The following is a 16185-nucleotide window of genomic DNA, read 5'->3' on the forward strand; positions in this document are numbered from 1 at the left end:
TGATTTATGTAACGAAATATGGGGTGGGTCGCCAGCCACCACACTAATAGAGGCTGCAGACTTTTGCGTTTTTACCCTTTAGACGGGAACGCGTCGGTGGAGTGTTTTTAAGATTTCCACTCTGGAGGGTGCTTTCACTTTTTTTTGCGTTTTTTAAGCCCCAAAAACACCGTCGCCGTCTAAACGAAAGGCACAGCTGATAAAATATTTGTACGTTTTCACCCCCGAGCGAAGATATTTTGAGTCAATAGGAAATCAGTGTTCAATGGAGAGGACCATCAGACTTTTATTAATTTGATAAAGAACTGATGGACCTTGGGAGTTTATAAGAAAGTTTGGTCGCTACATTGGTCACCCTAGGTTGGTATAAATTGTTTGTTTTTGTTTTGTTAAACTTTTAAAATCTCTGTAAAATATGATGTCCACCCCTGATTTTTATGTTAAAGTGTTTGATTGTTTTTTTTTAATGCTGTCATTTGGCTCTTTAAACTATTAGAAGTCAGTGTTTAGACCCACAGGGCCTCAACCAGTCATTACAATTAACACAAGTCTTTTTCTTGTGTGATACGACTGAGAGCTCTGGAAAAAGCTAGTAAGTGTGCCTTTAGTTGGGATTGTTTTGCAAAAAAACCTTTTTCCGAGGTCAAGAATGAACTTTAATGCCTAACCTTGACAGCAATGTGGACAAGAAATCCTATATGGATGAAATCATAATTATAGTTACTGAGCTGAATCTCAGAATCTGATCTGTTGATGAAGACAACCAGAAGAAAAGAAAAGCGAGTAAGTGGACCTTGAGTTGGGATTGTTTCCCCCTTCCGCAGTTTCTAAAACTCCCGCAGCACAGATGAAGAGAGCAGAACATTGATTTCTGTAAAATAGCCTTATTAGGTACTTGCACTATGTAGCCATATATCAAACTAATCACAGCTGACGTTTTTTTAAATCTATTTTTCTAAATGTTTATTTTGCTCAGTAAACAACAAAAAAAAATGTACATGCTGAAATGTTTTTCGGTTAGTGTATCCACATCAGTTAGTAATCGGACTTTCCCAATTTATTTTTTTACTTTTTTTCTTCGCTGGGCTTACTTGCGTGCTGCGTCCCTGGGTGCGGACACACTGTTAGAACTGATCCAGCCATGAAAATGATGTCTGACATGTGTTGAAAATATGATACATTTGACAAATAATAATGAAATCTCTAAGAGCACACGTCATGCACCCTGACACCATACAAATGTGGTGTTATAAACAGTATTTAACTTCTTCGTCTGGCTGTGATTAACCCTTGCGTTGTCTTCCCGTAGACCGTGGAACTTTCTGGGTCGAAATTTCAACATTTCGTTGTGCTCTTTCTACACTTTTCTTGACGTTTTTGTCGATTTTATTCCAATTTATTTGTCAGTTTTTTGGCGTTTTTTTATTGATGTTTTTGTCAGTTTTTTAACAAGTTTTTTTTTGTCATTTTTTCTGATATTTTTTTTCCACTTTTTTTGTCACTTTTTTTTAAACAAATTTTTATCACATTTGATTTTGATGTATTTTTTTGTCACTTTTTCAAAAAACAAATGGTCACTTTTTTCAGCGTTTAAAAAGCTGCGTTTTTGTAGCTTTTTCTAACATTTTGTCACTTTTTTTCCAACGTTCTTTTGTCATAGTTCTGATATAGAAAGTTTTTTGTTAACGGGTCAAATTTGACGCGAGGACAACAGGAGGGTTAAAACTTTCAGGTGGCCTCGTCAGCCGTGAAATTTTCTCATCTTTGAACTCCGTAACAATGGTTACGGTAAGAATCTCAGGCTGCTGCTGGGCAACGGGATGAAAGATTTGTCATTGTTGCTTAAGAGCAGGATGCTGGAGATTTTTCTCAGTAAGCCTTCTTTTTTTTCTCACCAAGAGGGAACAACAGAGATTTAGATCTCAACACACCCCCACATCTCCCCCTAATTTGAAGCCTGCTGGAAATGACTTCAACCAGTCAGGTCACCCACAAGCTGAGCCAACCATATCCTTGTATGGCCTCTTGTTGTCTGTCAGCAGGCTTCCCGCCGCTCAAAAGATCAGAGATGTGCTTGTAAGACACATTCCTCGCCTCCTGTATCACTATACAGCCTGCAATTAGGCCTTCCCACCTTCCCTCCTCTTTCTCTCTTTCTTCTTTTCTCTCCCTCTCCATGTCAGACAGACACCTCCATTCATCCACTACACAGAGAGCCGCATGCTGACAGGTACTGGCCATTGTAGAGCACATTACCTAATTATACATTTGTGCGTGTGTGGTACGGTCTAATCACAGAGCAACAATGGCCTGTTTTGTGCAGCTGTATCCAGGCATACTCAAAGAACTGGAGCGCTGTTATTGAGACCAGCTTCAATAGATACAGTACACATCCCTTTCTGTTTCCTTTGGGACCTGCAGCACAAGTTACAGCAACGAGTTGGAGCAGCCTTGGTTAGCACAGTGACGAGACTGGTAAATAGGTGCAGTACTGTACATCACTGGGCAGCAGTGTTGTAGTCAAGACGGCCTAAACTGAGACCAAGTCATCGCCAAGACCAGAGTGCATCGAGACCCAGACAAGACCAAGACTTTGAGGACCAGTGAGAGTCCCTCACTGCATGACACAATAAAATGTGAAAAATGCTAACCATAGACACTTCTCAAATTGAGCCACTGAATCCACATTCCCTTAAAAAAAACACCCACAGGTGGCCAGGATAGCTCAGTTGGTAAAGTGGGCGCACATATTCTGAGGTTTATTCCTCGATGCAGAAGGTCCAGGGCTCGAGTCTGAGCTGGGATGATTTCATGCATGTCTTCCCCCTCTCTCTCCCCTTTTCATAACTTTCCTATCCATTAAAGGCGGAAATGCCCAAAAAATAATCTTAAAAAAAAAAAAAAAAACACCCACAGAAAACAAATTAAGATTCTTCTTCATTAACCTTTTTGATTGCCATAAGTGTGTCATGAGACATGCCTTGATAAAATATTTAAAAGGCAGTTGTGGTCTTGACTAGCCTGGCTCCGCCCTCCTACATACTTCTGCTCAATTGTCATTTTCCTTCAGTACTACGTCTGGGTTTGCGGTATATTCTTGGGTTTTCTCCGGCCAAATCTTTACCGGTCCAATCAGTGAACAGAGGGAGTGGCTGAGAACGTTGACGTTGAGGTCGTGCTCTAGTTTGAGTTGTAGTTCTGTAATGGCGGCAGAAAAAGATGCGAGCGAAGCCATTCGGTCCGTTGTGGCAACGCTGCCGAATATCCAGAAGTTAAAGCCCGAGCAAGAACAATCTTTGCTGAGTTGTGTTGGTGGCCATGATGTTGTGGCCCTCCTCACCACGGGGTTCGGGAAAAGTTTGATTTTCCAGCTCGCTGCGTTAGTGGTGAAGGAGTTGGCTAAGGCTAACGCTAGCGATGCTAAGCCGACGTCACGACCAAACGTTAGCGATTGGTTATGGCAGATCCAGAGTGGCTCTGGGCAGATCCAATAGTTTTAAACTTTAACAGAGTACCTGCCTTCAAGGAAGTTAACACTTGTCAATGGAGAGTGGCCAGACTCTCTGGACAAATGAAATGTACCAGAGTCTGGTAGGACCAGGCTAGGTCTTGACCGGTCTTGAAATAAAACCCCCGAGTCCTCTTCATCTGAGGCCGAGACAAGATTGAGTAAAAATACGGTCGATTCCGAGACGAGACCTTCAAAAAGTGGTCTTGAGACCGATCTCGAGAACAAGACCGATCTCGAGTACCGGCAGTTGTCAGGATGCAAGTAACGATTATTATTATGGCTGAGCAAACCACATTTTTGGGGGATTTAATGTTTATCAAAGTGTAAGGATATTAGGGGTGGGGAGGGGGGAAAAAAAAAAATCGATAAAGCATAGTATCGCGATATTTTTCGTGGCAATACTGTATTGATACACGGACGCCAAATATGGATCTTTTATTATATAAATTCCACATGAGAATTTAACATTTTGGTACTAGAATAATATTAGACATGAAAAAAGCAAGATCCCACCCAGCACGAGTTTCCTTGACAAATTTGCAGAGGGAACGAAACGTCAGCATCATCAATGAGTGGTGATGCTTTAGCAAGAGCAGAGTGCGGGATCTTCCTTTTTTTATGACTAATGTCATATTATTTTCCAATGCACCCGCACAGAAGAAATGTTAGATGTGTGAATTGTTTCTTCGTAAAGTTTGGTACCACAACCATAAAAATCAACTGCTTTTTCCAGTCTACTAGAGGGTGAGATGAACAAACAGACATTTGTCTTCTTAGATTAAACAGGTGCTGGCATAGTTTTCCTTTGCGGACATAATTTGAAGTTGGAAAAACAGGTAATAAATTGCAATATGTCACAGAATATCGCAATATAAGTATCGTGATAATATCGTATCGTGGCGGCTCTGGGGACCCACCCTTAAAGGACATCAGTGGTGGAAGAGGTACTTGGATCCTTAAGTAAAAGTAGTGATTCCACAATGTAAAAAAAAAAGTTGAATCCTGCACTCAAAGCTTTACTGAAGTACAGAAATATGAGCAAAGTTAACACATTTTATTAGTATTATCGATGCATTTGCTCGTTAGCAGCATTTTTAATGTTGCAGCTGGTCGAGGGAGCTCATTTTTTGTTCATTTAATATATAAATATGCATCATATTTTATTTCAGATTATTTAAACCTGCAGAGTAACTAGTAACTATAGCGGTCAAGTAAATGTAGTGGAGTACCATATGGTACATTATAGTACAATATTCCCTTATAAGTATAAACCAGCATTAAAATAGAAAGTGCCTTAAAGTTGCGTTTAAAGACAGTACTACAGTAGGCTAAATGTACTTTCCACCACTGAGGAAATCTTGTCAAAATCGCTCGTTTTGTCAAAAATATTGAATTTACAAAATGGAAAAAAAAAAAGGACATCCTCACTTTTTAGACGCCAGAAGCTGGGAGTGTTTGGTATTTTTGTTAACTGCTGATAAATGCTCTGCTCTTCTACTAATCAATTAATCATCATTTCAAAATGAATTATTGGATAAAAAATGTCAAATACTCAACAAGCCAGGCATTTTCTTTCATTCATTGAGCAAAACTCTGAAGGAAAACTAATACCCCGTTTACACGTACATGGTTATTTTGAAAAACGGAGACATTTCCCTTCGTTTACACGCAAACGGAGAATTCACCTCTGAGAACGATTCTTTCTAAAAACTCCGGCCAGAGCATCAATTATTTTCATGTTTGGAAAATTTATGGACTTTATCAGTAATGCCACACCTTGACAAAGTAAATAATATTACACATAACGATACCAGGATGTGATCTCTTCATTAAATGGAGACAAGAAAAAAAAAATTAATAAAGTTTTTTTTTTTTTCACAATAAAGCTTTTTCATAAGAGCACATGAAAAAGCTTTATTGTCACACCAAGCTTAAACAAACACTACTTCAAGCTTAGAATGTGCAGACTATCCAGCAATGCCACTAGGGAGAACAAGTAGTGAACTCACTGTTATATAACTTACATAATTTATTAAATATCTTCATTTGGCAGGATTTTACAAGGAAGCAGGAAAAATACAGAAGTGAGTAAAGGTGAGGTACATCTCTCTTTCTTTCTGTTTTTTTTTTTTTCTTCAATTCTCCAGTCTGAGAGGCAGAAAGTAACACTGGGAACAACAGTAGCAAAACAGATTTACAGTTTCTGCTTCTACATGGAGTCTTTGCAGGTACACATTCAGTTTCACAAACACAACAATATACAGTAGAGCTATAGGTTGTTTGGGATGCACAGGAATGTAAAGTAGATACAGAAAGAAAGAACATATGAGAGGGGGCTGGACAATGGGGGGGGGGGGACCCCCAAAAAACTGTGAAAGTCCTACTTCAACAACTTAATATTCACAGTGGGAGAGAATTTGTACATTGTGATGCACTCTCTTCATGTCAACACCATGACTCTTCATACATTCCCTTTAATGTAAACCAAAATATATGCACTCTCTCAGGTTAATACTTCACTGTGTCTTCTTTTTTTCTATCATCCTTCTTTAATAGTAGGTCTAACATGGGTATCACTTTGGATTTTTTTTTTTTTTTTCATTTTTTAAATAGTGGACTTTGTGGTATATTCATTTTTTGTGTGCATGTAAACAAATGATGCAGGACAAACACCTTTAAGATTATATGACCATTTGGCAGCCTAAGCAGGAACAGACAAGGCATCTGCAGAGGCCCACGGCGTAGGCAGCGTGGACAAGGACGAATCACTGCAGCTCAAAAAGTGAAGGCCAATACATGAAGAGGAAGAATAGAACGTCGAGCTTCAAAAGCCAATGAAGATTCAGCCATGCAGGTGAGCACCACCAACAACACTTGCGTTTATAATAACAGATGCGGAGCTGTGGTATATTACAGTGTTTCAAACTCAAAAAAAGGGAAAGTCCTGATAGAAATCGGAGGACATATGTCATGTCATTCTTAGGCCCCCTCGTTCAAAATATCAAATAAATAGCAACGTCAAAATGTATCCCAATGATCTTTCTTTGAGGTACGTTAACTGACCGCAGAGCAGATCGTCCATGCTGGGAGGAAATTCAAAGCGGGAGGCCAGGAGAGAGTGTGAGGGCGGGCTGGAAATGCCCAGTCTCTCCTCGGCCAAATAAACAAAAAGTGCATTTCAGCAAGTAGCTAGGGGGCTACATAGGGGGGGGGGGCTGGTGAGTAACAAGGGTGTGTGTGTGTATGCGTGTGTGTGTGTGTGTGTGTGTGTGTGTGTGTGTGTGTGTGTGTGTGTGTGTGTGTGTGTGTGTGTGTGTGTGTGTGTGTGTCAGAGCTGTTAGTGCTGTGTGATAGATGTGGTATTCAGAGTTCCTCATTCCACAAGGTGACTGTGGAGCGTGGGTGACACAATGTGTGAGTGCAGGGTTGAGCTATGCTGTTAGTTTGTGGTTTTGAAGGTGCAGACCAGGAAAGGGGTGTCTTTAATTACTCAAAGATTAACTATCTGCGTCACTGGATCTTCCCGCGGACTAGACGTGGGCCACCGATGACCGGCGCATCATACACTTCTTGCTGACTGGAGGCGAGGAGAGTCACCTCGTACGCTACAACATTTGGCAACATTAAGCCAGTATCATGGCTTCTTTCGTGGCTTTGAGCAGCATTTCATGTTTGATTAGACATACTCTACCTTCAAAAAATACTTTTTTTTTCTTTTTTTTTAATACCGACAGCCCTAGTAAACATCATCCACTCTAATTTTTTATGTATTTTATTTTTACTAAGTTTGACAACCAAGGAGATTGAGGCTAGGCAAGCAGCGTTACAGTTTTTAGATAAAACAGGAACACCAATAATGGCAACTTCATCAAGTGCTTTTTTTAATCATTCAACAGCCAAACGAATGGCCATTTGATCATCAACGCAAACGGACTGTAGTATAACTTACTAACGATATTGGTTTTACAACTTTTGTAGTGCCTTGTCAATCTGTATGTATGGCAGCATATCAGTCGACTGTGACGAGTCATCATACCGGCAGAGCTCCAGAGAAAAAACTTCACTGGCACCAGATGTGAGCACAGTCACTCTGAGGGGGTTAATACAATAATGGAATACTATGGGGGAATCATTTTTGATGGAGTGTCAGTGTATCTTGGATTTCCTGATAACAAAAGGGTGTGTGTGTGTGTGTGTGTGTGTGTGTGTGTGTGAGCACATTGTTGGTCTCTTAACATGTGGAAACACCACAGAGGTGAGCTGTGGGTGTGATGACATCATCTGCCCAGCAACTATGGGGATTCCCTAAAAAAAAAAAAAAAAACACACACACACACACACAGTCTCTTTCTCTCAAACTCACTGCGTTACTGTCTCTCTGTCTGGACAGATGGGATGGGTCTCTCTGTCTCTTCTCTCTCTGTAGCTCAAGTACAATGGCAGCAAGGTGTGAGGGCTTTGATTCAGAAGTGTAGGCGGGCAAGAGACAGCTCACTAATTCAACACGGGTGATGTTATGCTTCTGCCCGATAAATAAGAAAACTGCAACAACACGACAGAAGGTGGAAAGAATAAAAGAATAAAAACAACAGAAGTACTCTAGGCCACAGCATGCAACGCAAAACACACGCCGGCCACATTCATCAGAGTTAAGTAAGATCGGTTGATTTGTTTGGCGCCCTCTAGGTGCAGTGGAGTTTGCAAAGCCCTGTTTTAGAACTAAGGAGAGGTGATAAGAGGAAGGAGGAGAGGAAGGAGGAGAGGAGAGGAAGAATTAGAGGAGAGGAAGAAGGAGAAGAGAGGAGATGAGAAGAGAGGAAGAAGGAGAAGAGAGGAAGATTGAGGAAATGGAAATAAGAGGAAAGAAAAAGAAGGAAGGGAAAGGGAAAGGGAAAGAGGGAAGGAAATGAGAGAAAGGGAAATAAAATGAAGTTCAAGGCAAGGAAAGGAAAGAAGGAAGAAAGGAAATTTGAGGGAAGGTAAGGAAAAGAGAGGGAAGGAAATAAAGAGAGGGGGAAAAGAAGGAGAGGAAGAAAGGAGGAGATGGAAAAGAGAGGAAAGGGAAACAATTAAATGAGAGGCAAGGAAAGGCAAGAGAGAAGAAATAAAATTTGAGGCAAATTAAGGAAGGTAGAGGGAAGGAAATGAGGAAAGGAGAGGGAGGAGAGAAGAGGAGAGAAAAGAAAAGGAGAGGGAAGGAAAGGCAAGACAATTTGAGGGAAGGGAATGAGGAGAGGAGATGAGAGGAGAGGAAGATGAGAGGAGAGGAAGAAGGAGAGGAGAGGAGAGAAGAGGGAGGAGAAGAGGAGAGGAGAGGAGAGGAAGAAGGAGAGGAGAGAAGAGGGAGGAGAAGAGGAGAGGAAGGAGATGAGAGGAAGGAGATGAGAGGAGAGGAAGAAGGAGAGGAGAGGAGAGGAAGAAGAAGAGGAGAGGAGAGGAAGAAGGAGAGGAGAGGAGAGAAGAGGAAGGAGGAAAGGAGAGGAGAGAAGAGGCCCTAGGCGTGCTCCAGGAGCCACTGGAAGAGGGGGATGCGGTGAGGTTCTCTGCCCGCCTGCAGTGGCTCCTCTCTGGCCTGGGACGGACTGTGCGTCTGACCCTCTTCGCAGTAGCGCAGCAGCGTGTGCAGCAGCTCTCCCACCCTCCACTTCCTCTCCCGAAGCCTTTGGACCACCGCTGGGAGCTGAAAGGGCACACAATCACACAATCATTCACTTCGGTAACATAAAAGGAGGCCACAAAAGGCTTATCGTTTGTAATTCAGATTTATTAGTGTAGTGCACTGCCAAGAAGGGGATCTGGGTTTCTCATTCATTAGGCTTGTTGACTCATGTCTCGTAAAGCAGAGATGTGAAATAGTTGTCCAGTTGCCAGAAGAAAGGCGGACCAAAAATAATCTTTAACTGGGATACAGCACACAGTTATTGCTTTTCAAGATGTTTCTGAAATATCTCCTCTATCTGATTTACTTTTTATTTTCAGGAATTAGTAATTCAGGAATCAGTAATTTGCTGTATGGATCTAAAGATCCATAAGGAACAACAGAAGAAGGATATTTGGAATGAGACAAAGCTCAGAAACTACATTCAAATCAAAGAAGATTACAACATAGAACCATATATAAAACTGAACTAAAGCCCAGTTCAGACCAAAGATTCGCGAGATTTTATAACGTCGAGGGGAAAAGTTGCAGCGGTCTGAACCGGCCCGTCTCAGCTCGACTCAAACCAACTGATGGTTTTGCTGCGACTCAGCTGGTGGAGTCTCCAGAGGCTGGTTTTAGGACGTAAGAGACGTCTCCTGTTCCAACAGCCAATAGAGAAGTCAGCTGGTAAAGTGATCCATAATCCATTTTATTTTTATGTTACAAACAGCTGGTGGAAATGGCAGAGATTTAGACGGAGCCTCAACGACCGCCCGAAAGCACGGTAACGTTATATGGTCGCGCGAGATGGAGAGAGACCCAGCGGCGTTAGAACAAAGCCGTGAATCGGAGAAATAAAACATGTTTTCGCCGATTCATCACTAGAAATGCAACTGTAGCAAGCATCTCATCATGTGGAGGAGCCGACAGTTTTGATGTCATTACTTAGAATTCCTCATGGGGGGCGACAGAAACTACGCACTATAGCTTTAAAGAAATTGATCAATTGTACAGGATGGTCAAAGAATATTTGGGAATTTTACAAACTGGGTCACTTTACCGGGTCGCAGTTTAATGTTGATTCCCAACAAGGGGTACTTGTACCACAGGTAGTACTTCTGCAATTGCCAGGAAGTACATAGAAAGACTGTGGGGAGCTCAAATAGTTTAAATAAAATGTAATTACGAATTGATTTTAGGGATGCACCAAATCCAGGATTTGGCTGAATATTGGGCTTTTTGACGGGGTTCGGTTTCTGCCGACCCTTTGAATTTTTTTCCCACCGAACCGAACCCTACGCTTGCACTACGCACGCTACGCTGGTCGACGTAATGACGGCGCCGTTGATTACAGGAAGGTGTTTACGTAGGTGGAGCGTTCAATGCAGTAGGCTGTGAGAAAGTAAATATGGAACTAGTGAGCAGAACAAGTGTTGTTTGGCAGTACTTTCAGTCAGAAGAAGACCGTTCAAGTCCAGCTGCGTGTTCAATTTGCAATGCTGATCTGTCTGGTGGTGGCGAGGACCCTAAACAATACACAACATCGCTGCCGTTAAAACATTTATGTATGAAACATCCGAAAGAATACGAGTTGTGCATGAAGGAATCTACAGACAGCAGCCAAAATGCAACAACTTGAGGTACGGCAAAGGAAGGACAGTCACAGATAAAAACTGGTGTTAACCAGACAGTGCCTCTCCCGGGCTGTCAGCTGATCTCTCGGCAAACGAGTCTCCCTACAGTGGGAGCGGAGGGACCGAACGGCCGGCTGCTGCTCGTTAGCTAACGTTAGCTTTCTAATTTCACCCACTCAACATGCCTTCATCATACACTGGTTAGCGAAAATGTGTTTAATCATCTGGCGATAGCGATGTGCTTTCCTACGATGTTAAAAGAGCTTGTGAATTCAACATTAGGTTGTTATATTCAACTATTTTAAAGATAATTTTTTGGGACTTTTCCCTTTGTTAGATAGTGACAGTGGATAGACAGGAAAGGGGGGGGAGAGATGGGGGATGACACGCAGCAAAGAGAGGCTAGAGAGGCCGCCCTGCATTTAACTATTTTAGAGGCTGTGGACGTTGTTTACTTCATTGATGTGTTTACTGCGTTAATGGACTGAGGATGGGAGTAGGATTCGGTATTCGGTTTCGGCAGAATCTTAACCAGTGGATTCGGTATTCGGCCGGACCCCAAAAATCTGGATTCGATGCATCCCTAATTGATTTACACAAAAAGGCAAGAACCACTGCACTGTAATATATGATACAAGTTGTTTTACATTAATCGTTGCATAAGGGGATGTTTTTCAGCTGTTTGTCTACACAGCAAGGCTAACTGCGGTGGAAACCAGGATACCACGACACAAGATTTCTAACCTTTAAAAAAAAAACTGACATTTGGCTTTGGTTAAGGAAAGTGTTGATGTTTAATTACTAGGGATGGGTTCCAAATTCAATACTTTTTAGGCACCGACCAAATTGCCTCTAAAGTATCGAGTATCGAAAAAATGCCTCGTCATTCAATATCCAATTTCAATAGCTAAGGATCAGAGTCAGTGAGCAAATAGGCCCGCAGCATCTACCAAGATCTAATAACGCTTGTGACTGGCTGTCATTGGCCATTACAGGGGTTCACGTAGGAGCTGAAAAATGAATAAAAAGATTTAGAACCGTAATGTGTAATTTTGTAATTTCTTTTTAGAGAAAAGTTTTAAATTTGGTATCGTTTAGCTACCGGTATCGAAAATACCCAGGCCTATTATTAATAACAGATGCCACAGTGATGGTAGCTAATAAACATGTTCAGAAAGGACTGAGGGCAATCACCTGCTGGAGCTCTCTGTCAGGACTCAGCATGATGTGGGGGATGTCGGTCATGGAGGCTGCCACCCACTGCAGCATGCTCCTGAGCTGAGGGTCCAGGGTCAAGTGTTGAGGGCCACGCCCCAGCTCCCTGACATCCGAGTTCAGTACGACCAGTGCAGACCTGGGAGCCTGCACCTGAGTCCTGTCCACGCACAGAGTCCCTGCAGCACAGGCAGATGTGGTTCATTCAAGATGAATCATCCCTGCATATTTTAATACTAGTGTGTTTTTTTTATGTAGAGACTGGTTCTTTTAATCACTGATCAGACAAAAAAAGTCTACTGTACATATTTTTATTCTGCTTGTTTTTCTAGACTGGCTCTTTTAATAAAAAAAAAAGGTGGCCCAGTGTGGCCATTAGTGAAACTGAGTTTCCGAACACTACTTTACACATTACTACCGTAGCCATCTCTACAAATCTACATAACATGTGCAAATTAAGCCAAGTTTTTGCACAGCGAACAAAGGAGTTTTTACTAATATTGCTCTTGATTCTAAGTGGCCCTTAGTGAAGTTGAGTTTGACACCCCTGAATTAGTAAGATAAGTTAAGATAAGCCTTTATTGTCTCCTATAGGAGAAATTCATCTTGGGCATTCGAGAGAAACACAAAAAACACAATAAACATACCTACATAGAAACATAATCATACATTACCTCATCCAATGCTTCAATGAACATCTGATAAACCTCACACAGTACCCCCTAACTTTCCTCACAATCACAGAACAGAAGAGAAGCCACGACACATCCTCCCCCTCATATTGCACTTCATTTTGATAATTTGTGTCTCTTCTTCTCCAGTACATCCCAAAGACAGACGGATACACTAAGTGTAATATGTAACAGTCCTTTGCTCCCACCCAGGCCTGTTCTGCCTAGTGCTGGGTTACCCCTCACTGGGGGCTGCTCTGGTCACACACACACACACACACACACACACACACACACACACACACACACACACACACACAGGAGTGGTTGAATGAGCATTAGTGTGCCTGAATACGGGGGTGGTAAAATCCCCGGCTACAACACACTCAGACAGGCAGACAGACGGAATCAAGGCCAACTGTTCTGAATCCCAAGGAGTGGAAATACCTCAAATTAGAAAAGGGAGGGGTGGGGGGGGGGGCTTGTCTTTTAACAATAGCCCACTGCTGTCAAAAAGTGTAGAGCTGCAAAGATGAATTGATTAGTTGTCAACTTTAAATCAATCTGCAACTATTTTGATCATCGACTTAATCGGTTTGAATCATTTTTTGTGAAAATAAAGTATAAAATCTCTGCTTCCAGCTTGTTTAATGTGAATATGTTCTAGTTTCTTCTCTCCCCTGTGACAGTAAACTGAATATCTTTCGAGTTGTGGACAAAAAGAGACATTTGAGGACGTCATCTCGGGCTTTGGGCACATTTTATAGACCAAACGACTAATCGATTAATCAAAAGAATAATGAGACAGATTTATCGACAATGAAAAGTCTTGTTCACAATAGCATTTATTGAAATAGAAAACCCAGCCTACTCTGAAGGTGAAGTTGTAGGAAGTAAAACATACTTACCGCTGGATTCCTCTTTCACCTCAGTCTCCTTGTCCTCTGTGTTGTCACTGTTGCATGAGAAATGTCACACAGGTTAGTGAGGAGGGAGAGACGGTTGGGGAGATGAGGCTGCTTGCAAGGGGATACAAACGACAATAAGCATGCTTAAGCTAAAAGCATAGCAGGATATCAGAAGCCAAATGCACTGTAATCAAAGCAATGCTGATCAAAAGACGTCGAGGCAGCTACGCCGCAGATTTCCCGTCAAGTGTTTTTCCTATATTCCAGTAAATGTATTTTCTTTTGTCAGTTAAGACACACTGACTGAGAGCCCATTTTGAAAGTAGATTTTTCCATTCTAAAAATCAACTCATCCATTCTGTCGATTGCGTAAATGTTTGCTGTGTGACGTGCCAACAGGTAAACAGTCATTTCTCCACTTTATAAGATTGTTAATCATAGTGTTGTTTACACAGCCCACGGCTACAGACACTAAGACTGCTCGATATCACATAAGGATATCATAGAAAGGAGGACGCCTAAGAAAGAATGCTTTTCACATTCACTGTTTTTATGAATAGGATCATGAAGCAGCAACGCCGTTGTTAAAGCAGAGGTGAGCAACGGCCGCAAACGGAGACCTTTGGCGACACTGACGCCAACATTTCGCCGCCTGATTGGGTCATGACGTCTCGCTCTCTGAGACTAAGCTACTAACGTTACCATGGCAAGTAGAGTGCGGATCGGGACGCATTTTTCTGTCCTAGCCCGGCCCGCGTCCGACAGAGCAGTAACCAAACCCGACCCGAGCCGGACAGGCATTAAGATATTTATGTCCGAGCCCGACAGTTAAAATCTAAGTTGTTTCCTCCTACTAATGACACATGTACGTTTGTTTGTGTGGAAAGCTTTTATTAAGTAACTGTAGGAAGGCAATCGGAAATGTCAACAGATGAGCGCATCAGCTCACACGGAGCAACAAGCGCACGTTAATAAGCTGTTTAATTTAAAATGTTCAATGCCTTATCGCGCTGATGTGACCGAGCCCCACCCGAACCCGAACATAATTTCTAAATATCTGTCCGAACCGGGCCCGGCCTATCGGGTACCAACGGGTCCCGACGGGCTCGGTTCAGGGATCCATCCTCTAATGGCAACTACCAGCAATGGGCAGAGTATACATGCTGCCTCCTGTTTACCCCCCGCACGCGCATGCCCAGTATACGAGAATGTTGATGAGATATTTTGGTTTGGGCGTGTCAGTTTTAACGCAGATTAGTTCTTCTACTGGAGCTACAAACACTTGTGTGTGCACGGAGATCGCTTTTGGCTCAAAACTCCACTTAAAAACCAAAACGTAGCAATGTAAATGTAGCCTTAAGGCCTTTTTATAGTTCTGCGGAGCCTCCAAGCAGAGCTTTCGCCGTAGCCTACGTAAGTGGCCTGATGTTTATACTTGTGCACTGGTGTGTGCGTCGAGCCGGCGTGTGTGTGTGTGTGTGTGTGTGTGTGTGGGGGAGTGTGTTAGAGCGAGGGAGAAGTGAGAGAGTGACGGCGATTAGCTTCGGAGCGAGTAGCAACTCTAGAGTCATCGTGAGAGAAACAAAGTGTCTCCTCTGTTCTTTCTGACCACGGTGGGAAATCTGTAGCAGGAAAAGTCAACCCTCTCGTTGATCTCATGTTGTTTATGGAGAAGGAGAACCAGGAAATGAGTCGGGGGGTGGGGAAATGCAACGCTACCGAGCCACGGCCGAGCGACGTGTGTCGCTACGACGTGTAGTTACATTTTTCGAGAGGTGCACGTCAGGCTATGGCGTACGGTCCGGCGTAGACGCAGAGAGGTCTGCGGGGCTACACTGTCGATTCTACGCAGAAGCATAAAAAGGCCTTTAGACAGACAGGACAGCACCAGCTACAAAGTCACGCATTAAAAAGGACAATACCAGTGTGACTTTAGTTTTATCTATCATCTATGGCTGGTTATGGAAATGCCTGAGGAGTCCAAACCCACCAGTGTATTTGCTGCAATTGGCAACTAGCAGGGGAAAAAAATCAATTTTTAATCAAAAGTTGAATAAAACTAGCTAACGGTGACATACAGGAGCCTTAACTTTAATGAATTGTTTTTTACTGCACTTAAAATGTTTTACGTAATAACACTTTGAACTGCCTAGATGCTGAAATGGGCTACAGGAATAAAACTACCTTGCCTTAAATAGCACAACCCATTTTATAAGAGACAATATTGTTCATCTTAACATATTTTCTTGGAAGATTTACTTTGGAAGTAACAAAAACCACAAATGTGAATCTGTGAGATACCTGCCACCTAATGGCAGGCACTGAACTGGCCAACTGCTAATTGCTGATCCTCAGTGCTAAATAATGTTCTCTTGGGCTTAAATGGGTAATACAGTATGTATAAAATCCTCTATTACTGTACTGACAATTAGGGCTGGGCGATAGGGAGAAAATCAGATATCACAATATTTTTGGCCAAATACCTCGATATCGATATTGCGGCAAAATTCTAGGGTTGACAATTGGTGCTTTAACAAAATATCTTCACACTTACATTTTAGATAAATAATCATCAGTAATGTGGACATAATGTCTAAGTGGGTAA

The 16185-nt window shown here is 42.3% G+C and overlaps 1 protein-coding gene across 7 annotated transcripts in view; it reads right to left on the reverse strand.

Moving 5' to 3' along the window:
- Positions 1-5454: 5454 nt before the first annotated feature.
- The window catches only part of akap11 (A kinase (PRKA) anchor protein 11), a 32878-nt gene continuing 22147 nt past the window's right edge, over positions 5455-16185 (reverse strand). For 6 of the 7 annotated variants that reach the window (XM_078262650.1, XM_078262644.1, XM_078262649.1 and 3 more), the window contains 3 exons: positions 13581-13627; positions 11981-12180; positions 5455-9191 (listed from right to left, as the gene is read on the reverse strand). In XM_078262650.1, coding sequence (XP_078118776.1) covers positions 9006-9191; positions 11981-12180; positions 13581-13627 — 433 coding nt within the window. In that variant the 3' untranslated portion in view covers positions 5455-9005. Of the gene's footprint in view, positions 9192-10252; positions 10679-11980; positions 12181-13580; positions 13628-16185 lie in introns of those variants that run through there. The other variant, XM_078262647.1, reaches the window with a different exon arrangement.

Source organism: Sander vitreus, chromosome 11 (assembly GCF_031162955.1).
Source record: "Sander vitreus isolate 19-12246 chromosome 11, sanVit1, whole genome shotgun sequence".
NCBI lineage: Eukaryota > Metazoa > Chordata > Actinopteri > Perciformes > Percidae > Sander > Sander vitreus.